The 24,901-nt window shown below is 51.0% G+C and overlaps 1 protein-coding gene across 1 annotated transcript in view; it reads left to right on the forward strand.

Annotated features, from left to right (window-relative positions):
• Nucleotides 1-23,646, forward strand: part of Epas1 (endothelial PAS domain protein 1) — a 78,491-nt gene extending 54,845 nt beyond the window's left edge. The window contains exons 5-16 of the mRNA XM_052186513.1: nt 939-1,057; nt 1,168-1,373; nt 9,525-9,631; nt 15,095-15,242; nt 15,765-15,979; nt 16,923-17,113; nt 17,876-17,986; nt 18,779-19,284; nt 20,007-20,133; nt 20,344-20,458; nt 20,664-20,837; nt 22,311-23,646. Of these exons, the coding sequence (XP_052042473.1) occupies nt 939-1,057; nt 1,168-1,373; nt 9,525-9,631; nt 15,095-15,242; nt 15,765-15,979; nt 16,923-17,113; nt 17,876-17,986; nt 18,779-19,284; nt 20,007-20,133; nt 20,344-20,458; nt 20,664-20,837; nt 22,311-22,462 (2,171 nt within the window). The 3' untranslated portion in view covers nt 22,463-23,646. The remainder of the gene's footprint in view (nt 1-938; nt 1,058-1,167; nt 1,374-9,524; nt 9,632-15,094; nt 15,243-15,764; nt 15,980-16,922; nt 17,114-17,875; nt 17,987-18,778; nt 19,285-20,006; nt 20,134-20,343; nt 20,459-20,663; nt 20,838-22,310) is intronic.
• The last annotated feature ends 1,255 nt before the right edge of the window (nt 23,647-24,901 follow it).

A 24,901-nucleotide genomic window follows, 5' to 3' on the forward strand; every position in this document is an offset into this window, starting at 1 on the left:
AAAACTGGGCAGGCTTTGGAGACTTGTACTGAAGGAAAGAAGCTGCATGTTCTTTGTCTCGGTGATTTACTTAATCCTGAATGAAAGGTGATCTAATTGATCTTTGTCAAGAACTTCTTTAAGATAGACTTGTCCACCCAGCCAGCTCCAGTTAAAAACAAGGTGTGTGTGTGTGTGTGTGTGTGTGTGTGTTCATTCCTCCTTCCCCTCCCTTCCCCTCCCCTCCTAGACACGTGTCACCTTAGGAGAAAACTGATGAGTGGTATATTATCAGAACATAGTCATTCTAGGATTCAGATAGGATATAGGATGCTGAGTTCCTGAGGCAGGCTAGCCGGAGCAGAGAGGAGTGTCCAAGGATGATTCTAACCGGAAGACCTATGTCCCTGGAGCAACCACGGTCACTCTCAAGCCTCCCGCTAGAGAACCCAGGCCTGGCTGGGGAGCGGCTGAGGCCGTAGCCTCACAGCTCTCAGGTGACGAACAGGCACAGTGGGCAGCAAACATGGGGCAGCCCCTGCCTTCCTCAGATCCTCATGGTGATGCAGTTACCTAGGAGCCTCTCCTCAGCCATCCTCTAAGACAGACATCTGGCTTTTGCAAGGGAGCTGCTCTCTCTCTCTCTCCCAATAGCCCCTCCACTGTGAGTCTCCACTGACCCGGCCTTAGCTCATAGCCCCAGGTGGAACTGGCCATCACTGGAAGCTTTGTGAAAAGTTTCCTTAACATATTTCTGCCCTCTAGTTCTGACCACAGTTGAGCCAGGACTCAAGGCACAGAAGCTGAAGGATACCATTAGTATTTAGGCCACGAGGGACTCTGCCCACGGCAGGCTACAAACGCTCAACTACAAACCACTAGGAAACACACATACAAGTTACCCAGAAACATTGTAATTTGGATTAATTTGACTGGTTCCCACACCCTTCCCCACTCAGGCCCCGGGTTTGGGAAGAAGAGCAAAGACATGTCCACCGAGCGTGACTTCTTCATGAGAATGAAGTGCACAGTCACCAACAGAGGCCGGACTGTCAACCTCAAGTCGGCCACCTGGAAGGTAGGAGTAGTCGTGGCGCCTCAAGCGTGAGCTGGGAGCGGGAGGTGCCTGAGGCCTGTCCCTCTACTCAGCAGTCTCCGCCTTGTCTTACTTCTGTGCTTTGACCCCAGGTCTTGCACTGCACCGGGCAAGTGAGAGTCTACAACAACTGCCCCCCTCACAATAGCCTCTGTAGCTACCAGGAGCCCCTGCTGTCCTGCCTCATCATCATGTGTGAGCCGATCCAGCACCCGTCCCACATGGACATCCCCTTGGACAGCAAGACTTTCCTGAGCCGTCACAGCATGGACATGAAGTTCACCTACTGTGATGACAGGTGGGTGTTGGGAATCTGAGGTCCCAGCAAGGACAGGGCGGGTCTCACCTGCGAGCATCTGTGAGCGCGTGTCCCTACAGTGCAGGGACAGGACTAGGACAGTGTGTGGGGTTGCTGGCTGCAAGGTTGTAGAAGGTAGCCTCTTTCCATGTAAAGACTTTAAAATGAAGAGAGCTAGGCTAGACTCTAATCCTCACTTCTGTTTTCTTGGGGCTGGGGGTACAGAAGCAAGAACGATCATGGGCTTGGACTAGAGAGCCTCACCTCTGGCAGAGTCATCTGTGGTCAGTGTAGGCTGCTGTTCTCACCTTCATTAAAGGTGAGACCACAGAGGGTGCACAGGAAGGCATGCTGTGCCGTTGTCAGTACGTGCGGGTGTGTATAGGCCACACCACATGGAGGACGGTGGTGAGAACAGGTTGTGGTCTGCGGCGGCTCATACCAGGGGAGGGAAGCCAGGCATGTGTGCATGTGTGCTTAGCCGGAGTAAGCGGCTCCACCGCGCCTGACGGCTCCGCTCCGCGGACGCCCAGCTCTGCAGTGGCTCACGTCAACTTTGTACTGCTTGACACTCTGAAGTGAACGGTTTGTCTCTGCTGTGTTGAGAGGAGGTCACAGTTGTGAACACACTTGGAAAAGCACGATGTCATAGCACGTGGAGGCTTTGTGTCTCAAGTCATTACCATCCCTGGCCTCCCCAAGGCAAAGAGCTCCCTCCCGAGCGCGAGGCACTAAGCTTGCCTCTGAAGCCCGTGTGAGCCCGAGACAGCTCTAGGTTAGGCTCGGATCCTCCAGCCCGAGTCTGGATGGCTCTGCTGTGTTGGCGCCACTTGTGGCCCCATTTCAGAAGTTATAGAAAAGATCCTTGACATACTCCTGTCTCCTAGTTCTGACCTCAAAAGTTAGGCCACAAGGTAGCGTGTGTTTATGTAATTAGGAAAAATTCTACAAGCTTATAGGGAGAGAAACCTGAACGGCGTTAGTCAGCGCTGATGCCATTCTAGTGTTACCACTGCTGTTATGGTGGGGACTACTGGATGGTCAACACATCCAATCCTGTATCTACAGGAACATTCTGAGCAGAAGAGAGCTCCGAGGTCTGTGCCCTCTGCAGTTTTCAGGGAGACCCTGAAAATCCCAATGCCAGAGCCTTGGCGCCAGCTTTGAGGTGAAATGGTACTTGGGATGCGAACCCCACCACCCAGGAGTCATCAGGGCTGTGGGTGATAGCAGGGAGTTGCTCTGACTAGATCTCAGCTCCACAAGCAAGGAGAACTCTGTCCTCAAATGACCTGCCATCTCTACAGAACAGAAAAGAGATTTTAAAAAGGAACTGGCAGGTGAGGGAACTATCCCCCTAGGAAGGTTAAACTGTTCATTTTCATTCATTATTGTGGTTTACGTGGGTTTCAGGTAAAAGCGCCAGCCTCAGGTTAAGGGCAAAAGGGGAAAGTCACAAGAAATGGGCACCTAAAGGGACAAAGATGCCATGCACACAGAGAGAGAGGTGCCACGTCGACTTCCTGTGACGTAGAGCGTTGTGACTCATCCTGTGCAGGGAGATGCCGCTCGTGATGTCCTAGGACACATTGTGTTTTCAGCACTCTTTCGCCTTTCAAGGACGCTGATTGTATAGCCCATCATGAATTCTGTTCTGCCAGGGAGACAGCGGCAGAGGGATGCAATCCCAGAGTGCCCCATGGAGCACTTAACCGATTAGCAGATTAGTTAGCCAGGGCACAGATAGGACAGTTGATGAAGGGCTATTTTAAGTGTTTAATCCCTTGGTGTTATTTCTCGACTGCTTTGGGTTGGGGGAGGGGCTGGTTCTGTTTTTCATGTGTTGGGATGTGGAGCAGTGTGTGTGTGTGTGTGTGTGTGTGTGTGTGTATAAGAGAGGGAAGGGAGAGAAGGAAAGGCTACACACACACACACACCAGCATGACCTTCTGAGAGATGTGCTCCAACCCCAGCACCTACCTGTGAGAGCCAGTGCAGAGCAGGGCTCCCCCATTTTACCCAGCGAATTATTTGGTTTGGTGACATCTGACATAGGAGGGGGACATCTGACACAAAGAAGACTGTGACCCCTAACAAAAGCAGGCAAGAATCTGAAGAAAGGCAGTTTGAATCCACAATCAAATTTGAGCGAGTTTGATACTTTCCTTTGGTTATGCTTGTGTGTGTGTGTGTGTGTGTGTGTGTGTGTGTGTGTCTGTCTGATCACTTGTTGAACTCAGGTTTCCACAATCAGTAAGTTTGAAGCAGTGGCTGTATGTTGCATGGGTGTGGCTTGATTATTTGATTATTAATTATGAGGCAGTGACTACTTTAAACCCTCCAATAGCTTCTGTCGTTTCTATTTATGTACAGGGCACAGTTATGGCTTAGAGAGTATTGCTTATCTGAAAAGCTTGGAACTAAACTTTTTCTCATTTGTGAGTTGGGGGAAATTTTGTGTAAACTGTCCTAAGTGAATCTAGACCTTCAACGACCAAAATGCTCTAGATTCTGAAACTTTTAAGTGTCATGTTGGCACATTTTGGGCATCAGATTTTCAGACGAAGCGTGCCCAGCCTGCTAGGGTGGACTGCTGTGACTCTGTCAACAGGAGTGGAGCTGCTTGGCCACGTAAAAGAAAAAACTTGCCTTCCTCTCTCTAGCCCCCATCCTCCCAAGTCTGGCCTATGATCTGCAGCAATCCTCCTGCCCCAGCCTCCTGAGTGCTATGGATGCCTTTATTATAAGCATAATTAATGTCCTTCTCTGCTGTGCACTCAAACATAAAAGTTACAGAATGTTTCTTAACATTCGTAGGAACTAATCTGTGAGCTGTTACTTGGGGCACATCTGCCATGTCTTGAAACTTTCATGTCAAAGAGGAAAGAAACAAGTCCTGGTGGCGAAGGGCTTTGGGCTTGGGCTTGGGCTATGAGCATCTTAATGAAACCACGAGGAATTTGTAGTGCAGACCAGAACATGCCATTCATCCGAGAGGAAGACCAAAGCCATTCTCAAATCCTTTAAAAGGGGTGGGTTGTTTAATTCTTATGAGATGCCATCTAGTGGCCAAATAGAATATCTGTGAAGAATGAGGTTTCCTTAGAAAAATCACATGTAATCTCAGTGTGATTTCATGAGTCTTCCCATAACTTTGAAAGATGTATGGAAATTTTGGTAAGCATTTAAAACTAATGAATAAAAACATTTAGCCTTTACAGGCAAAGAGTTTGAGAGCACCATGTTTCATCAAAACAATACAGGACATAGCCAGGAGTTAGGTTGGTAAGTTAGGAAGACTTACGGGGCTGAAGAGATGCTTTTAGCAGTTAAGAGTGAATACTGCTCTTGCAGAGACCCCACCCCATACCCATAATTACAGCTACTTGTAGTTCTACTTACAGGGACTTGAACCTCTGGCCTCTGAGGGGATCTGCACACGCACGTGCATGTGTGCATATATTCATGCATGCACACACACATGGGTTAGCACACACACACATACTTATATCTTTGGGGGAAAATATGTATGGTGGACTCATTCAAAGAACTTAGGAACGGTAAGACGGCTTTAGTGAGAGAAGACTGGAGGATTGTGAACAGAATGTCAGTGAAGACCTGGGCTGGGGAGACGGCTCGGCAAATAGAGGCACCAACTGCCAAGCCCAAGGACGTGAGTTTGACCCCCAGAACCTGTATGGACTGAGCTGATTTGCTGATTTCACAAGTGATCCTCTGACCTACACACACACACACACACACACACACACACACACACACACACACACACTATGGCGAGCACACCCACACAGATAAATGCAGTTTTAAAGAGGAAAGTATAAAGGACCAGAAAGTGTGAGGCAGGCATGTGTGAAGACAGCTATGAAGTATGTCAAGTCTAAGAATAAAACAAATCGGCTTTAAGCAAATTCCATATGTTCTCTGTTGCACATTGGAGATGATTAATAAAGGTTGCTGCTTTCACTAATGGGAGGTATCGTCTTAATTTCAGGGTGAGCTTTTGCAAGGACAGTGCATGTATTTTGGTTTTATTTATAATTGATCCTAAGTGCTTTTGCAAGCCTCTACATTGCCTTTCTCCAGACATCTCAGTTAGGGGTTACCAATGCTTCTTTAGATCCTGAAGTTAGACTCTAATGTGCTCTGTGTCCGTAATATCTGCTCAGCTGACAGTATTCTGGAATCAGCCCTAGCTGTGTTTGAATGCGTAAAAAAAATACTCACATGTTGTCCTGAAACACCTGGTCTGTTGGCAAGGCTCTGCAAATTCTCTGGAGTTTATCTCAGAGTTTACTCGACGTCATGGTTCAAACCAGGAATGAGTCACTTCTCACATTTCTTCTTACTGTTTGGTGTTTTGTCGACGGAAAGGTGGCTGGTGGCATGCAGGACAGGACTGGTGCAGAATGGTGGCCAGGCTGCCTTCCAGTGTATAACTTCACCCGGCAGACAGCACATCTCACAGAGACGGTGGATCTCAGAGAGAGTTATTAGCCACAGAGCAGGTTAATATTGAGGGTGTGCACGCCTGAAGGGCTGGTGCTTCTATTAAAATGATTCGGTCTGGAAGTCTGAGTAGTGAATAATCTAGATCTCATTAAAGAAATGCACTGCCGGCGCTTATAAATGTACAGAAAATAAAAACAAGTGTCGAGGAGTTGCTAAAGCTCGGAAGGAGCGAGCCAGCGAGGGGACACGTTCAGGAGTGATGGCATTCGTGGGAGGGCAAGTAGGTGGCTAAGAGGTGCTCAGTAGGTTCATCTCATGAAGAGTTCAGATGCTTCACCGCGTTGACATGGTAACTCAGCAAAGCCTTGGCCTCTGAAGGGAGCAGCGGTAGAAATGGCACTAGGTAGAGGCTGGGAAGGGTGGTACGTGACTGACTTCCGACTGACTACTCCTGCCTCAGAGGGAACAGCATGCACAGTTCCTTCTAACTGTCATCTAGTCATCCATTCCAATATAACATACCTACCTACTCATGTTTTTGTGTGTTTGTATGTGCATGTATGTGTATATGGGTTCACACCTCATTTTGTGTGTGTTTGTATATGCATGTGTATAGGGGTTCACTTGTCTGCCTTCATGCTTCTGAAGGTCAGAGGTCAACATTGGGTATCTCCCTATTTCATTCTCTACCTTGTTTTTTTTTTTTTTTAGACAGGCTCTTGCAGTCTAAGCCCAGACTGTTTTGGCCCAAGTGGCTGGTTAGCAAGTTCCCAGGATCTGCCTGTTACACCACCACCACCCACTGGCCCCAGCACAGGAGCCATCTTCTGCCGTGCAGCAGGCTTTTACACAGAGGCTGGGGATCCGAACTCAGATCTTCATGCTTGCACAGTGAGCACTGAGCCACCTTTAGAACAGGGAACAGTTGTGGACAGTGACTAACTTGACCCCCGCTCTACCTGCCCATCTCACTCCGCAGGAAAGCCAGAGTCTGGTCTGACTTCAGAACACGGAGACCCTTTTACTGTGACGTTGTCATTTCCCCTCCTTCTTCCTCTCCTGCCGCCTCGTAGCTTTGCTCCTTTCCTCTTTGGTCTACTTTGTCTGCTTGTTATTAAAGAATACACTCTGTCCTCGACTTTGAAATCTGACAAATCTTTTTACATTTCCCCCTTCTCTTGCGGAGTCCCGAGTTGACTTTTAAGTTTACGGTGACCCCTAAATGATTCTTCTTGCAGCGAGTCAAGGCTCTCTAATTAGGAAGAGTGAAGTGGTCCCTCTCCCGATGGAGAGTGCAGATGGCACTCTTATCTGGTCCAGCCCCGGGAAATGAGCAGGGAAGGCCCCAGGGCCATAACAGCAAGTCTATAAACAAGTCCGGTTCCTTAACCTCGCTGTGGCGTCGCTGTGCCTGCGGATGGGGGCAAATGGTCATTAGCTTTAGGTTGGGGCTTCCTGGCTTTGTGAGGTCTGAGAACCCGCATGTTCTACGATTGTGTTTGGGCCGTGTGCATTTCCCAGTTTTTACTGTAGTATGTTTGAAGGAACGAAGAAGGCGACATTAAATATTTATTTTGGCTGACAAGATAAATGAAAGCTGCTAGAGGGAAGATAACTGGCAAGTCTGAAATCTAGGTTTGTTTGTCTTCTGAACATGCCCATTGTGTGCGTTTGAAAGGAAGATACAGTAATTAGATAAAAGCATCCTATTATGAGGTTGCTTATAATATTTACTCGAAGCATTTTGATGGAAAGATCCTAATCATGAAAAGAAATGGAATTTCTTCAGGAAAGACTATCATATCTTCCTAGAAGGCTGGCGGGTTCAGTAGGAAGAGTTTGTAGACAACTCTGCATCTGCTCAGTCTCACTGGCAAATGAGTGACCCTATAAGTGGCCCCGCTGTCACTCTGGTTCTGATTCCCAGGCAGAGTTTGAAGTGCATTTGGCTTGTCAGGAATGCCGTGTGGTAGACATTGCTCCACTGTTCATCCCCCCAGCTTTATGTCAGCTGACGTGCCTTTGGGTGCCAGCCCACGGCATGCCCATGGCCAGTAAGCCTAGAGACCAAGTGGGGACAAACCCTCTTGTGGTGAGGATGGCCAGCTGGCACAAGCGCTCTGCCATCCTCTCACAAGGGACACTTCCACAGGGCTGAATCAGTTGCACTTAAGGTTCGGTCAGTGGACCTAACCTTTGCTTGGCAAAGACTTGGGCCTCCTCCAGCACTGCGGCTACCTCTTCTCTGCTCACATAATAGCAGGTACCCTACAGGAAGGACAGATGGAAGATTATTATGGGCTGCTAGAGGTGCTCCTGTGGGTACACACATGTGCACATACATGTAAACATGTGTGCACTGAGATGGTTAATCATACGTAAGGAAGTAGATTGTGACCGGGTTCCTAGTTGGTGCTGGGTTATACCTTAGGTACAGAGCTCGGTGCTGTCTTCCTTCATTGTGTGGAGGCAAGAGAAGGCCCAGGTGTAAGAGCCAAACGCATCCTTCCTAGGGCCAGGGCACATGGCCTTTAGGCCTCTGCAAGGGAAGAAGGAACTGGAGGGGCCTCTGTGGAGAAAGAGGCCTGAGGTGACCCTGGAAGAGTAACTGACTGCAGATGGTTGGTGGAGAGGACCCCGGGGCAGAGAGCACTCAGCACCTTGCGAGTTAGCTGAGAATCACATTACCTAGAAACAAAGGCTGGATTCTGGGGAGATCTAGAACCTGGGCCATTGGCTCCAGCCCTGAGACAAGTAGCTGACTTGGGAAGGGCTTGGCCTAACAGCCGCATACATGTCACCACTGGATGGAATGGTACAGAAACAGTCACTTGAGCGACCAGAGCTCTTGATTTCCCTCGCCCCTAGCCTCTGTCCAGTGCACACAGAAACAGCTGTGCCCCAGGCAGTGTGCTTCCGAGGAGAGTGATCGCACTGAGCTCCTCCCACCAGTGCTGGCTTGTGGTGAGGTGAGTGTGAGGCACCTAAGATGTCCTGGAACGACAGGTGACACACAGGTGGCCCGTGCAGTGACTCTGGGGCAGGCCTTTGTCCACTCAAATGTCCCCGCCCAGAAAGCCTCTGTGTGTCTTCATGACTCTCTGTACTGGCGTTCCCTGCCCAACTCTCATGAAAACTAGACCGTCTGAAGGAACGTGTCTACGCTTGGCGCCGTTCTCTGGCCTTGTGCTTGTTTACCTACGAGGACTGACCTTACGTTGTTTTCCTCCTTGTCTTACCATCTGGGCCACAGGCTTTCCACTAGACATTCCTCAACCTCAACTGGGATGGGCCTGCGCCACCAGCCAGGAGGCCTCAGCCCTTGTTCCTATTCTGACCTGGGTACCTGTGTGGACATCACGCCAACTCTGCCTCTCCCAGATCTCCACTCATGCAGATGAACTGGGAGGTGGAGCCCTGTGGCCCTTCCTGACCCCAGGACCTCTTAGATAGTAGGCCACGAGTGCAGTGGAGTCCTCTGAGATAGAACTTCAGGAAGGACAGGAAGGGGGTGCGGATCCACAGCTGCAGCCGAGTCTGATGGGGTTTTGCTTGAATAAAGCAACGGTGTGGCCAGGGTATGGACATGACTTGTTCAGCTCAGACTCTGAGCCACTGAGCGCGTGCTGTGCCAAGGCCTTTGCACTTTCCTCCTCACCTGCTGCTTCCTTTCCAATTCAGAATCTTGGAACTGATCGGTTACCACCCCGAGGAGCTACTTGGCCGCTCTGCCTATGAGTTCTACCATGCCCTGGACTCGGAGAACATGACCAAAAGTCACCAGAACTGTGAGTTCTTAGAGTACCTGCTAGATACCCTGTGTCCTTGCAGTCTGCCCTTGAGGATATGGTTAACAAGACAAAGCCTTGGTTACTTCCTTCCAGAGTTACCATCTTGGGTGGCAGATAAGGTAGATACATATTTTCAAGATGGTAAGAGACCCACAGCCTAGACATGCATTTATGCAAATTAAGAAAGACTCTAGAGTCTTCTTAGGCGGTTAACATTCTAAGCAACCCTCAGGGGCAGTCTCGGAGAGCATCTAAAAGTCAATGTGTAGCCAGCTTGGGTCTGACCTAGAACAGCACCTCAACGTAGAAGAGGGGTCTGGGAAGGTTCCCATGAGAGGTGACTTGCACTGGATCAGTTTCAATGGTAGAGAGGATGGGGCTAACCAGAGGAAGAGGTGTGTGTGGGGGGCGGGGCGCTGCCTGTGCAGTACACTGTAAGCACGTGGGAAAGCCAGCACAGCAGAGGGATTCTGGAGCAGAGCTGTTCAGTAGAGCCTCTACCACAGAAACAGTCTGTGTCTTCATAGACCACACACGACCTAGGTCGTACTTGCAACGTGTCTGATGCATTGAGAAATGTCTTTAAGTTTTAAATAATTTAAGTAGCTTTTCTTGGTACACGGCCATCTTATTGGACTGAGTGGTTATGTAGTGTTCCCTTGACCAAGTTTCCAATTTAGTCTTCCCATTTGTGGATGCGCCAGGGTAATTTCTTTGAATACATAAAACCCATCAACATGTAAGAAACTGGACTTGGCCCTCTGAGGACTAGGGATTGGTGGACTTGATCTCTATCCTAAGGAGTCTTTGTTTTGGGGGGAAAAAGGAGCCTGAGTTCCCCGGAAGCTGGGTGACCTTTAACCTTAGCATCGCTCCTAGCATCATGGTAATAAAGACAGCAGGTGAATTAATAATTTCATAAACAAAACTATATTGGGGAAAGAGATTGTCCACGCATGACGCTGGTTCAGACAGGGTTGCTGAGGGCATAGGACAGGAGCCTTCAAATGCTAAAACACTGAGAAGTCGCCTAGCAGCCTTACAGGCAGCATAGGAAACGGAAGTGTGGCTAGTCTGATTCTGCCTGACGCTCCTCTGTGTACAGACAGGACAGCTTGGGCTCAGCCTCACCAACTGTGCAGCAGCTCCACAAGCTGAGTGTGTGTGTGTGTGTGTGAGAGAGAGAGAGAGAGAGAGAGAGAGAGAGAGAGAGAGAGAGAGAGACACACACACACACACAACACACACACACAGAGAGAGAGAGAGAGAGAGGGAGACAGAGACAGACACACACACACACAACACGCACACACACACAGAGAGAGAGAGAGAGAGAGAGAGAGAGAGAGAGGGAGACAGAGACAGAGACAGACAGACACACACAACACACACACACACACAGAGAGAGAGAGAGAGAGAGAGAGAGAGAGAGAGAGAGAGTGAGTGTGTGTTTCCTCCCTGGGATCCTGGGGTCACTAAAACAAAAGTATCCAAAAAGTATCCAAATAGACTACCCAGGGGGGGTGGCAGAGGGAGGTCAGAACACTCCCGGATACACAGACCCAGCCAGAGACTTCAGGGTGTGGTGTCAGCCTTCTCTTGGAGGCCCAGTGCTTTTGTGCTTCCCAAGGGCTTCCCCATGCCCAAGGCCGACTGGTAGAGACACACAGCTGTATTTTGCTAGCTCTGGCCTAGCTCGACGGCCGGGTCTGGCTCCCTTTTGTTCTTAGCCTTCTAAGCCAATGGGCTCGGTCAACACTGCCAAGCAAAGATCTTCATTTTAAGTACCTAGGAATTCTTGGAGGGCGGTATTGTACTTTGTTTCCTAGGTAGGGCTGTTAGCAAGCTCAGTGGGTATGTGGAAGGACCCCCCCCCCCCCACTCCCCAGAGCTCCCTCATTTATAAAAACAGCAAGAAAGCTGGTCCTATTGGTTTGCAGCTGAGTCCTGGGGGAAATAAGTTGGAAAAACTTTTTGGTTGGATATTGTTTTTTCTTAATCCATATATTTAACCCCCCCTCCCCAGCACACTTAAGAATAATACACAGTCCAAATAGAAAGTACAGACTCTGTTCTTCTGGGTTTTGTTTATTTTTTCCCAGTGGAGTTAGGTAAAGCTGCCCTGAGCACAGAGGCCTATATTTAACCAAGAGGCCTGCATCAAGTGAAGCCCAGTCTGCATGGACTGGAAACAAGGTCGTCAGCTGTGAGAGGAGTCTTTCCACCCTATCCCCCTGCAAGTGCAGTTCCATCGTAGATCCCCTGCCAAGGCAGGGGTCTCGGTTCACCCCTTATGTCGCAGTCTGTGTGTGTTTCCCACCAAAATGCTTGGAGAAGCTCAGTCCCCAACCAGATTTAGATAATTGAAAGTCATTATTTCCAAATGGACTAATAATTAACACACTGCTTCTCTTGGAGGGGAGGAGCTGGACTGGTTTCTCTTTGTTGTGCTCTTAGGAAAACAAGATTAAAGGCCATAAAAAGCCTCTCTCTCTCTCCAGAGTGGCAGGCCCCTCACCAAGGCTGGCATTAATGAGATGAATGGAACAGTGGTGTGACTTAGAGGTTACTGATAGAGCAGGCCTCGCCTGCAGTCACCAGAAGTGCAGTTGAGACCTGTGCTCAGTGGACTGCTTCATGAAAAAGACTAAGAACACTGAACGTGGTTTGGACTAAGGGCTGTGTAAAGGAGCTAATTCCAGGCTTGGCCTCCTCATACAAGAATTGCTTCACTGCAGCCAGGTGGCCCCCGTGTCACCCAGAAAGGGACAGCAGAGAAGACAAAGGTTTCTTCTCTAGCCAAAGAGTCCATGATGGGTAACAAAGTGGCCTCAGCCTCTTTTTCTTCTCACTTGTTTCTAACTCAACATAATGTAGTCAGAGAGTGTCCATGGCCCCTGGAATCGAAAGACCGATCATCCAAACACTATTACTGTGACTCTGTGCAATGTGAAGCAACACAGCCTCGTAGCCAGCCTTTCCTTGTGTTAAAGGGCGCTGTCTCTCCTCCCTCCTGCACAGGAATCCATTTAAAAGATCAGATGAAGATAAGACAATCAATCTAGCAAAATAGTTTTGACGACTTCTGACAATAAGAACGTGGTCTTCAGCAGATAATCTAGAAGTTTCATACCTCGTTACAACCCCATCCATGCTAAAGAAAGACATGTTCACACAAAGATTTGGACACAGAGGCCTATTGCAGTTTTATTCACAACTGAAAACTCAAACATCCAGGTGAAGGAATAACCTGGCCGTGCTATACCCACACAAGGAGATACCTCCCTCCCGTGAATCACAGGAACACCGCAACCTCAGGAACATGATGCTTAAGGATAATAAAGCCAGACACACGAGGAAACTCAAGCAATCCTGCTCCTCCTATAGAAGTCTAGAAAGGACAGGAGATGGTACTGGGAAAAGATCAGTGGTCAACTGGAATCAGAAGTCAGAACTAGGGAGGGAGGCGCATGGGCTGTGGGGCAGATGAAGTTTATGGTGCCTTTGCTGTGGTGACGGCCGCTTAGGTGTTTACATTTGTCAAAACTCTGTATATACATTGCACTGTATGCGCTACCTTTCCATGGAAGGTAAATTAAAATCCAGTAAAGGTTGTTGTGGAGAGGCACATGAAGTTGCAAACAGGAATCTAATCGACTCTCAAGCCTGAGACTGTGCAAGTCGGCGGTAACGTTTGGCCAAAGGACAGCTTCGAAGGCTGCACCCAGGAGAAGCAGGACTTTCACATACTCATAGCCCACACTGCTGATGGTTAAGCAAGGCACCGTGACACCGTTCTGCACGGGTGCACTATGTAACGGGCCCTGTGCTAATTGTCACAGGGACTTGAATTTATCTCACAAGGCAGGGGGGGCTCTGCCAAGCACTTGTAATTCTCCATCATTCCCGCTCCTCCCTGCTGCTAGTTAAGATTTTCAAGGGGGTAAGATGTGCCAAGGCAGAAGGATTGTGATCGGCACGACTGTGAACGACTTCTGACAGTCCCTCTACTGTGCAGGACTGATGAGGTGGCCCACAGCTGACTAGTAGACCTGAGGAGACTGTCGGCAGGGAGCAGGGCTGTTCTCTCGTAGATCCCCTGGGGACATTGCCCTAACCAATAACTGGCACAGTAGCTAAGCACTGGGCACTGATAGCTTGTGGAAGAGGAGATTCCCAAACAGTGTTTGTGTCACTGATGAGGCAGGCGAGTCCATTTCACCTGCCGCACAGACAGCAGTATCGTTCTGGACAGTTAGTAATGACAGTGATAGACATTACTATTATTCTCAATACTGCATTTGCAGACAAGGAAACCACACCAGAACTATTCCTTCCCCAAAGTCCCCAAGCCAGCAAGACTTCCTGAGCCATATTGTATTGTCCCTCTCCAGTTCTCTGTGACCTGGGCACTTCTGGGCGGGAGCCCTGAACAATCAGTTCCCTGGGGTGGGGGTGGGGGTGGGGGTGGGGTGGGGAAGTCAGTTGTCAGTTTAGAAGCTAGCAGACATCTCTAAAGTCAGCAGATGTGAGTGAAAAGGAGCTCTGAGAGCTCTTTAACAAAACTGAAAAGTGCATTCAGATACGGGGAAGAATGAGTGTGTGGGACGCCTCTCGGGGGTTTTAGACTGTGAAATATCCTACTTAGAACAACCTAGAAGAAGAAAGAAATTCCAAGCCGGCAGTCTCACTGGGCAGTTGGCAAGTTTAAAGACCTTCCCGTGGTTGAGGAAACCACTGGTCCTGAGTTAACAGAACACGCCATTCCTTACTCTAGCTTAGCAGTGCGGGAGTTTCTCTCAGACTGTCTCTGGCTCCTATGGTAGCAGACCCAACAGATGACCTTGAAAGTTCAAGGGACACAAAGTTTAAAAAAAACTTCAGCTGCATCTTGTGGCACTACTCCAGAGTTGAGTCCCAGTTCTTCAGGAGGCTAAGGCAGAAGAACTGTTTAAGGCCTGCCCAGGCTTTGGAGTGAGTTCGAGGACAGCTTGACCAACTACTGAGACCTTGCACCAAAATAACAGAAAGGGCTGGCACCGGAGCTGTGTGGAAGGCACTTGCCTGGCTCTGTTCTGTCCTCTGAGGTCAGAGAACATGGCGGGACTGCAGCCTGCGGTCCACCCTCCAGATGTGGCATGCCAGCTGCAGGAGGTGAAGGCAGCAGGGTGCTGCTCCCTGGTTGCTTTCAACTGAGCTGACTGGGAGACACTCCGCACTGGGCAGGCAGTCACCCGCCTTCCTTCAGACCTCCTATTCCTATTTCTGAAATGAAGAGTTGGCTGAAGTGATCTGCCCCTCCCCCAGCCCTCCACCCTGGCTCATTCTTCCTGGCTTAGGTGACAATCTGGCTGCTCTGCCCATCCCGATCCCCTGCAGGTGACACTTCCTGTGGGATCAGAGTTGTGTGCTGCACGCTCCTCCCCCACCTCTCTGACCTCTGGCTCCTTTCTTCACTAGTGTGCACCAAGGGGCAGGTGGTGTCCGGCCAGTACCGGATGCTAGCCAAACACGGCGGCTATGTGTGGCTGGAGACCCAGGGGACAGTCATCTACAACCCCCGAAACCTGCAGCCTCAGTGTATCATGTGTGTCAACTATGTCCTGAGGTGAGTCGGGGAGGGAGCAGTCAGCCGCTCGGGACCCTGGGCAATACCTCCACATGCTGGCTGGCTGTGGTGTGGATCCTTCTGACTGGGAGGGTTTTATATTGAGGTCCTAGGAAGAGAGCTCTAGAGCTTTTCTACTTGTTGGGGAGAAGATTGCACACAGTAACATGTGATGCTGCGTGAATGGGAGACAGTGCTCTCCTGGGTAAGCTTCTGTGGGGAGATGTGGATTTTATGCCTTCCTTCCTCCACCCCTGGAAAGACTGAAGGCTGCTATCGGAGGAAACTAACACAGGAATCCAGGACTCTTGTGTACCTCCAGCTCGGGCACCGGTAGCGAACAGCCCACAGATCGCGGTTAATCTCAATTGCTCTGCGTCTGAGGCTCACAGAATTTGATTGTTGGTGTTTCTGCCTCTCTCCTCGGAGAGGTTCAGCTATCAGGCTTCTGACGTGTCTGAGGGAGTCAAAGGCTTTTGCTAAAAGATGCAGATGCTCTGAACAGCTCTCTCGTCCCATCAGTGAGATAGAGAAGAACGACGTGGTGTTCTCCATGGACCAGACGGAATCCCTGTTCAAGCCGCACCTGACAGCCATGAGCAGCATCTTTGACAGCAGTGACGATGTGGGCGTGTCTGAGAAGAGCAACTACCTGTTCACCAAACTGAAGGAGGAGCCCGAGGAGCTGGCCCAGCTGGCCCCCACCCCAGGAGATGCCATTATTTCTCTGGATTTCGGTAGGTACTTCCTAGCCCTGGTTGAACCCACGGAACCCTCTTGGGCCCAGGGACAGTTCTTGTTAGGACAGGCCTCCCTGGTCACAGCTTCCTAAACCACGGGTGCACTCGCTGATGGTCACCTGTTCATGGCCAGGCTCTGCTAGGTACAAAGGAGGCACACACTCGTGGCCACTGCGTTACATGTCCTCATCATTCATGAAGGGTGAAGAGGTAGACAGGGAGAGGTCTCCCTCTTGGGGGGTCCATCCTCTACCTGGACTTAACTCTGTCTGAGTTAAGTGTCAAAGAGCACCCTCTAACTCAGGTGAAAGGCTAAGTCAGAGCAATTCCAGACCCAGCAGCGGAGAGCAGACTGAGGGCCAGGGTGAGGCCCTCAGTGGCTGTCTGCATGTGAATGTCTGCCTGCCTTCCTGGAAGAGAAGTCCTTGTGGTCCAGGCGGAGTGCTAAGCTCCTCCCTGACTCCTTGAACTATCCAGGGAAAGGCCTCTTCCAGTTTGCACCCTCTCCAGCCCAACTCTGACTGCTCCTCTCTGAAATCCCCCTTTGATATGTGCATTTGAGAGGCCACAGGGAAATTGACACTTCCAGAGAATCACAAAGGGCAGTGAGCCCTCTTGCAGGAGATAACCTTGCAACCCTCAGCTCCATGATGGTACTAAGGCAAATGGCCCAATTCTCCTCCGAGAACTTCCTCATCACTGTTCTGGAATGCTCTGCAGGAAGCAACTGCTTCTATCTAGTAAGCTTAGTCTCTGAAAGCCAAATGCTGTTGGAGACTATTCTCTTTATAGGAAGTCCCCATACTGAATCATAGCTCTGGTCCTAGCTAGGCGCCACAGTCCTGAGGGTGTCAACCTTTTGTGAAGTTTCTGGCCTTGTTCCACTCTGGAATGAGCACAGATCTCCTGAATGTTCATCGCGCGTGTCTTGTCTTTACAGGAAGCCAGAGCTTTGATGAATCCTCGGCCTATGGCAAGGCCGTCCTCCCCCCAGGCCAGCCATGGGCGGAAGAGCTGAGGAGCCACGGTGCCCAGAGCGAGGCTGGGAGCCTGCCAGCCTTCACCGTGCCCCAGGCAGGCACCCCCGGGAACACCACACCCAGTGCCACAAGCAGCAGTAGCTGCTCCACGGTGAGCCCCCGCCCTGCAGGAGAATGCACAGGGGAGGTGGGCCCCTCATGCTCCACCACCAGATGACTGGACAGACACCCTGAGAAGTATTGTCTCCCTCAGGTTATTACAGTGCTCCCTCAGGATGGCTCACACACTCCTGACAGACACTAGAGCTGACTGCTGGCTCTTAGCAGCTGTCCTCCACCCCCGTCCATGTCATGACACCTGAAATCACAGTGAGGACCTAGGTCCATCTCCACAAACCAAAGGCTTCAGCCACAGATCCTTGTTGGCCACAGCCTCTATCCAATTTGTGCCTCAAAACATCCTAGGACAAGTGGTTCTCAGCCTGTGTTACACAACCCCTCCCTTTGATGGGGGAAATTGAACAAGCCTTTCACAGGGTCACCTAGATCATCAGAAAACACAGATATTTACATTATGATTCATAACTGTAGCAAAATTACTGCTATGAGTAGAGAGAAAAATAATTTTATGGTTGGGGTCACCACAACATGAGGAACTGAAGGGCCGCAGCATCAGGAGAGTTAAGAACTACTGATGTAGGAAGCGACACAAGCATCTGCTTCGGGCAAGACCCAGGTTCAGAGAGGTTGATGAACTGAGGTACTCCACACAGCTTGTAAAATCGAAGTCCCCTTCACAGATGCTTGGTGGGATGAGGCGGAGTGAGTGCAGAAGCGTGCGTGTCTGTTTTCACTGGACTTCCGGCAGACAGGCCCCGGGTTCTCACTTCTTCTGCTCCTTCCTGCTTTCCAGCCCAGCAGCCCCGAGGACTACTACTCGTCTCTGGAGAATCACTTGAAGATTGAAGTGATTGAGAAGCTCTTTGCCATGGACACGGAGGCGAAGGACCCATGCAGCACCCAGGTGGGCCCTGCGAGGGGAGAGGGCTCCTCTGCGGAGACCCCCACCCAGGCTGCTGCACAAAGCTTCAGGGTCAGGAGGCTTGTGAGAGCCCCTCCTCCTGCCGCTTCTGATGAACTGTCAACCCCATCTCCCTCTTACACAAACAGTGTGTGTGGTGGGGGTGGACGAAGGTGGTGATGACCAGCTCCCCCGGGGCTGTCCTCACACCAAGCTCTCCACCCCAGCCTCCACATTGCTCTTCAGGGTGTGGCCATATCCTATCCTGCGAAACCTCTCGTTGTTTCTGTGCATGTCTTTCTTCTTCTGTGTGTGTGTGTCTGTGATGCTTCTTAACATGAGCCGGCAGACTTGCTTCGGCGCCAGTCTTGGGGACAACTCGGTCTGCAGTGAGGGGTCATCGGCTGGCCGCAGCTGCAGCTTGTGTCTTTGCTTACGAGTGTGTGTTGTGACCATGGGTGTTTCTGAGTATCTGCGGGTGCGAACAGCGGTCCCCTCGCGGGGCCTGTGAGGGGAGATGAAGATTAGTTGCTCTTCATCCCAGGAGCTGAAGTGTAGTAAGAATAGGATGACTAGGACGGAGGCCAGAAGCTTGTCTGGCTGAAGAAGGCCGCGGTGGCAGGAGGAAGCGATAGAAGCAGGAAAAGGTTATTCCCAGCAGAAATGCTTGTTCCTCACTGGTCAGTCTGAGCATTGCCAGCAGAGGCGTTTGAATGGAGAGCTGACAGTTTGAAAAGGCCCCGGCAGGGCGGTGGCTGGGCAGCCACTATCCAACCTTGCTCTGTCTCTCCTCAGACGGACTTCAATGACCTGGACTTGGAAACCCTGGCACCCTACATCCCTATGGATGGCGAGGACTTCCAGCTGAGCCCCATCTGCCCTGAGGAGCCGCTCATGCCAGAGAGCCCCCCGCCCAACCCCCAGCACTGTTTCAGTACCATGACAAGCATCTTCCAGCCGCTAAGCCCGGGGGCCACCCAGAGCCCCTTCTTCCTGGAGAAGTACCCACAGCAGCTGGAAAGCAGGAAGACAGAGCCCGAGCCCTGGCCCGTGCCTTCCATCTTCTTTGATGCCGGTGGCAAAGGGTCCCTGCCCCCATGCTGTGGCCAGGCCAGCACCCCTCTCTCTTCGATGGGGGGCAGATCCAACACTCAGTGGCCCCCAGACCCACCATTACATTTCGGCCCTACAAAGTGGCCTGCGGGCGATCAGAGCGCCGAGTCCCTAGGAGCCCTGCCCCTGGGGCCGCCGCCGGTGGACTCTCCGAGCACTCCGCCTCATGTCTCCATGTTCAAGATGAGGTCAGTGAGAGCTGTCTCGCTGGAGGGCAGTGCTGGTCAGGGAGGGTACACGCACACGCACATGCACACGCACACGTGGAAGCTCTAGAGTCCCACATAGACTTCCTGCTGACCATATCCCCTCGTTGTGTAGGAAGCTGTCCCTTTCCTAGTCCTCCTCTGATATGTGAGCGCCAGGCCCCAGAAGAAAGGAGAAGGGGCTTCTTTAGTGCCCCAACCTGGCGTCTGTCTACCTCTGGGCACAGAGAGCTGTCATGGCATTCCCTCCATAATCCTGTGCTTCCCGTCTGCCCCGGCTCCTAGCCAGAGCCTCTGTGGGATGTGCACAGGCATCAGCAGTTCCCGTCTTCCCAGTAGGCGACGGACGCTCCCAGAAGCTGGTGTCTCTTGTCTATAGTGTATACCTGTTATAGAGCACCCCACATGGTCCTCAATGCCAGATGGGAGGCATTGAGCAGAAATCCTTGGAGAGATTGTCGTCGTCTAGCTGGGCAGCCACCCCTGCGGGCAGGACTGAGGTGGACGGGTGTGTGGAGACAGGGGCAGGTGACTGAACCCTTGAGCATCCTACAGAAGGTGGAGCAGAGCCACAGCTGCTCCAGCCGTTGGCACTCTGCCCTCTGGGTCCATAAACCGTCTCGGTCCTGAGTGTTGGATTCTGGTGAAGACACCAGGCAGCGGGAGGCTGTAGACTGCTCACATCCGCTCTCTTCTCTTGGCAGGTCTGCCAAGGACTTTGGGGCTCGAGGCCCATACATGATGAGTCCAGCCATGATAGCCCTGTCCAACAAGCTGAAGCTAAAGCGTCAGCTGGAGTACGAGGAGCAAGCCTTCCAAGACACGAGTGGGGTGAGCCACGCCCTTACTGTGTGTGATTGAACACCCTGGGTATCTCAGCCTGCTGCACGGGGATGAGGCTAGGGTAGACAGAGCTGCAGACAGCTAATTCTGGTGGTGAGCACTCCCCTGTGCTTGCCCTTGCCTTTGCTGGGTCTGTGTGATACCCACCACACTCCACCCCCAGGGCCCACTTCCTCCAACTACATGTCACATCTACAGGGGGACCCTCCAGGCACCAACAGTTCACATTTGATGTGGAAACGCATGAAGAGCCTCATGGGCGGGACCTGTCCTTTGATGCCTGACAAGACCATCAGCGCGAAGGTGGCCCCAGGTAAGCTGGCCTGGCCCCGGGGGTCTGGCGAAGGGTTGAAGGCTGGGGGTCCGTCCCTGAGTCTTGGTAGAATAGGTTATATCCATGCCATGAACAGGCTCCGGGTTCAGAGGTCTCTATGACTTCTGAAAAAGAAAGCAGGCTGGGGGCTACTCCCTGTCCTAATGACAGCACCACATTTCACTCTCTGGCTTGGATCCTCCAGATGAATTCACCCAAAAATCCATGAGAGGCCTGGGCCAGCCACTGAGACACCTGCCACCTCCCCAGCCACCGTCTACCAGGGGCCCTGGGGAGAACGCCAAGACTGGGTTCCCGCCACAGTGCTATGCCTCCCCTTTCCAGGACTACAGTCCTCCAGGAGCTCCCAAGGTGTCAGGTGAGTGTTCTGCACTCACACCACACAGGGTCTGGCGCACACAGGAGGCAAACACTCGCACAGGGCAGCTCTGCATTTGGACGACAGACCGCCATCAGAGCCTCTGCTCAGGCCTGAGGCAACTGCTTACGGTTCATAGGGCTCTTCCTTCACTAGCACGCTGCAGACCAAGTGTCCTCTCCTTATTCCACGGCCTGCACAGTGGCACCAGGCTCAGGAAGTATTTGACAATGACTCGTTCAAAGAACAAGGAAGGCCTGGAAGGGTACAGGCTCCCTCATTGAGAATCTGAGATGCCTCCGTGAGAGAGAGAGGCCTCCATGAGAGAGGCCTCCGTGAGAGAGAGAGGCCTCCGTGAGAGAGGCCTCCGTGAGAGAGGCCTCGTTGGCTGTTGTCCCTGAGAAGGGGCAGAGCTAGTTTCTTCTGGCCGAGCAGGCTCTGAGTCTAAGGCTCTAATGCCAGCTCAGGGGAAGGAAGCTTCTGGAGAAGGAAATGGCTAGTATGACAAGAGGCCCAGGGCTGTGATGGACTTCCGAGCAAGACAATCTTGCTGCTCTGGAAAGGTGGGCTTGGAAGACTGTCCACCGGGCTCTGGAAGGATTCCTCCAGCCATCAGTCAGGCTACATCTGGGCTCTTGACACCACAAGACCAAGAGGCTCTGTCTTTTTTCAGCTGCTCACTGCCTGAAGTGTGCACACACCACAAGCTTTCTCTGAAAGCTTCACTGACAGGAGGGTAGTCTGGTGATCCAGGAAGTTCAGCTATTTCCACTGAAACACACAAGTGTTCCCACAGACACCTTTGCTCGGCACAATTTGTGGTTTGAGAAAGAAAATTCCAGGGCCTTGTCTACAGTAGTAGAGTTGGGGAAAAATTATAGTTGTGCTCTTTGAATTCCATCTGAGGAATCCCAAAAGCCCCAGGCTTGATATTTCAGTTCTGCTGTTTACCAGCAGGTGGGCTGGCAAGCCTGAGACTTAAAGAGAAAGTTTAAAGAGAGAACCACGCGTCACTCACCCTGGTACACATCTGGTCAGCTGTAGTCAGCAAGTGACAGGTTTCCCCAGCTGTTGAAACCGAAGCAAAACTAATTTCAACTGAGATCATTTCTGCCCATAGACTGAAGGCAGAGGTGAACTTAACAAGGAGCGGGGCATCTGCTGGTAGCCGCAGGCAGCAGGGGGAAGGGTGGACTCCAGAAGGGAGTGGCCACTGGGATCCAGCTCTGTCTCTAAACTGAGAGCCTGCTGCTGCTCCAGCCCCTTGGATCTCAGGCCTGCTGTGGTGTGCTCTCTTGTGACTCCGTCCTCTGAACAGGGAATGGAGCCCCGCGGCCAGAGCGCTGCTGCAGCGGAAGCTGCTGGAGGCCGGAGACACAGTTGTTTGCATGCACGCACGCCCTTCTCCCTGGTCATTCCAGCGGAGCAGGCTCGGTGCCAGTCCACTTCATCGTCTCCTCTCCCTCCTCTCAGGCGCGGCAAGTCGACTGCTGGGGCCGTCGTTCGAGCCTTACCTGTTGCCGGAACTGACCAGATATGACTGTGAGGTGAACGTGCCCGTGCCCGGAAGCTCCACGCTCCTGCAGGGGAGAGACCTTCTCAGAGCTCTGGACCAGGCCACCTGAGCCAGGGCCTCTGGCTGGGCACGCCCCTGCCCCGCCATCTCGGCCTGCAGCTTCACCTCTGTCTGTGTTGCAATTAGGTATCTCTAACACCAGCACACTTCTTACGAGATGTACTCCCCTGGCCCGCGGGCCAGGTCACCAAGCAGTGGCCTTTATCTGACATGCTCACTTTATTATCCATGTTTTAAAAATACATAGTTGTTTTACCTGCTATGTTTTACTGTTGATGAAAGTGTTCTGAAATTTTATAAGATTTCCCCCTCCCTTGAATTACTTCTAATTTATATTCCCCAGAGGTTTCTCTCTCGCACTCATATCCATACTAACAAGTGTGGTAGCTGTGGCCCCTCCTCAAGAAAGCTTTGGCTTCATTCAACTAAAGTGTTCTTGTCCTTGTTGCCAAAGAGAAAAGGATTTTGCTTTCCAAGCTCCATTGTGGATTCTCTCTCTCTCTCTCTCTCTCTCTCTCTCTCTCTCTCTCTCTCTCTCTCACACACACACACACACACACACACACACACACACCCTAATCACCATATTGTAAAATTTAGTGTTTTAAAAGCCAACTCTTTTCTCCGATTTTCATACGACTTAGTATGGGGCAAAAAAAAAAAAGCCGCGTAAAGAGTCCGCTCCAGGGTTGCCTGTGAGGCCCCACGGTGGAGGGCCTAGGCTGTTTGGTGATGATCCCATCTCACCCTGGGGCCAGTGGATTTTGTTTTTAACTGTTATTCAAAAGCAAAACTGAGTTTTGTTTTGTTTTTTTTTTTAAAGAAAAATTTATATCCGGATATAGTGTTTATCGTATATATGGGTACTTTGTAATATCTAAAAGCTTAGAAATGGAATCCTGCTCACAAAAAAATCACTGTTAAGATCTTTTTAGGGCTGTTAATTTTGTTTTCCTCAGTGTTCTGGACACTGTAGACCTGCGCAGTGCTCCCACAGGCCTGACTAACCACCACGGATCTTCTCTCTTTCTCTCTGGTGACATTTCACTTTTGTGATATGGCAGTGGTGTGACAAGCAATCCTGGGAGTGAAGTCATGAAGCCAGCTTCTCTCCTCGTGTTCTGTGTATCGTGTATGTGTGTGCTGTGGCCGCCGCCGTGGGGGCTCTGAAGGCACGTCACAGGCTCTGAGGGCACATCGCGCTCGGCAAGGAAGCTTTCACTTTTTTTTTTTCAGGCGGTATTGCTATCCCTTCAAGTGCACTGAGCTGTGTTGACTGACCGCCAGTCTCTCATGTGGCACATTCAGGCGTTTCCACAGCTACCATGAAATGGTTTTAATGGGAATTCACAAAGCTAGTGAGGATTCACAAATGTAGTGACCCGGTCCTTGAAAATAAACTGGGAGAGGGCGCCAGGTGGAGGGGTAGCAGGTCTGAGCTGAGCGCTGTACACCCTGCCACAGTCACAGCTTGCAGGGCAGATGGCCCCGAGAAGCCATGGTGCAGCGCCCCCTGCTGGCGAGTAGCGGGCCGACCTCCAGGGACAGCCTCTAGCTGAGGTCTCAGTCACAGGAAGTGACATGAACAGGTAGAAAGCACTGAAAACGGTGTTCCAAGAGCACTTTGTAACTCACTGAGGGGGAGGGGAAGCACCTTTTGGGTTTGTGATACCAATCACCAGAAAGTGTGGTTGACTCGGGTACAATAAAACTTTCAACACACTCAAAGCCCACAGGCAAGAGTGCAGCGATCCTAAAGAGACTTGCTGCTCAAACCAAAAGTTAACTTTGAAAGTCAATCTACCTGAGATGACCTAGCATGGTGCTGTCCAAGCCACACATCGGTGCGCAGTGTGGCCTGACGCACACAGCGATGGAACTTGAAGGGTTATTGACATGCAAAGGCTGGTATTTGACTTCCTGTGTTGTTGCCTTAGCATTAAGGGCATTTCTCTTTGCAGTTTTACTAAAAACACTCTGAGAAATATTCCGAGTTTCATATTAACCTTTCCTGTCCATGTAACAACTTCATGACCATTACCGCATTGTCAAATTCCTACTGATGATATTATAACTGTACGGGAGCTTAACTTTATAAGGAAATGTATTTTGACACTGATATCTTATTAAAGTATTCTGATCCTATCCTGCTTGTGCCTCTTGTTTCCTGTGCATTTATTATGGGCTGCGCCAATGGAAAAATAAGGTTCTGACTCAATAGCACACAGAGATGAACTTTGGAGCTGAACTGGACCAGTCTGAGACCACCCCACAGGCAGTCTGATGGAGGAAGGCAGTCTGAGACCACCCCACAGGCAGTCTGATGGAGGAAGACAGTTTGAGACCACCCCACAGGCAGTCTGATGGAGGAAGGCAGTTTGAGACCCCACAGGCAGTCTGATGGAGGAAGGCGTTTGTGTCTGCCAGTCAACTAAGCCCAGAAGCTGTACGCTGACTTATGTATTTCTGCAGCTACTGTGTGACTAGC

Source organism: Apodemus sylvaticus, chromosome 6 (genome assembly GCF_947179515.1).
Source record: "Apodemus sylvaticus chromosome 6, mApoSyl1.1, whole genome shotgun sequence".
Lineage (NCBI taxonomy): Eukaryota > Metazoa > Chordata > Mammalia > Rodentia > Muridae > Apodemus > Apodemus sylvaticus.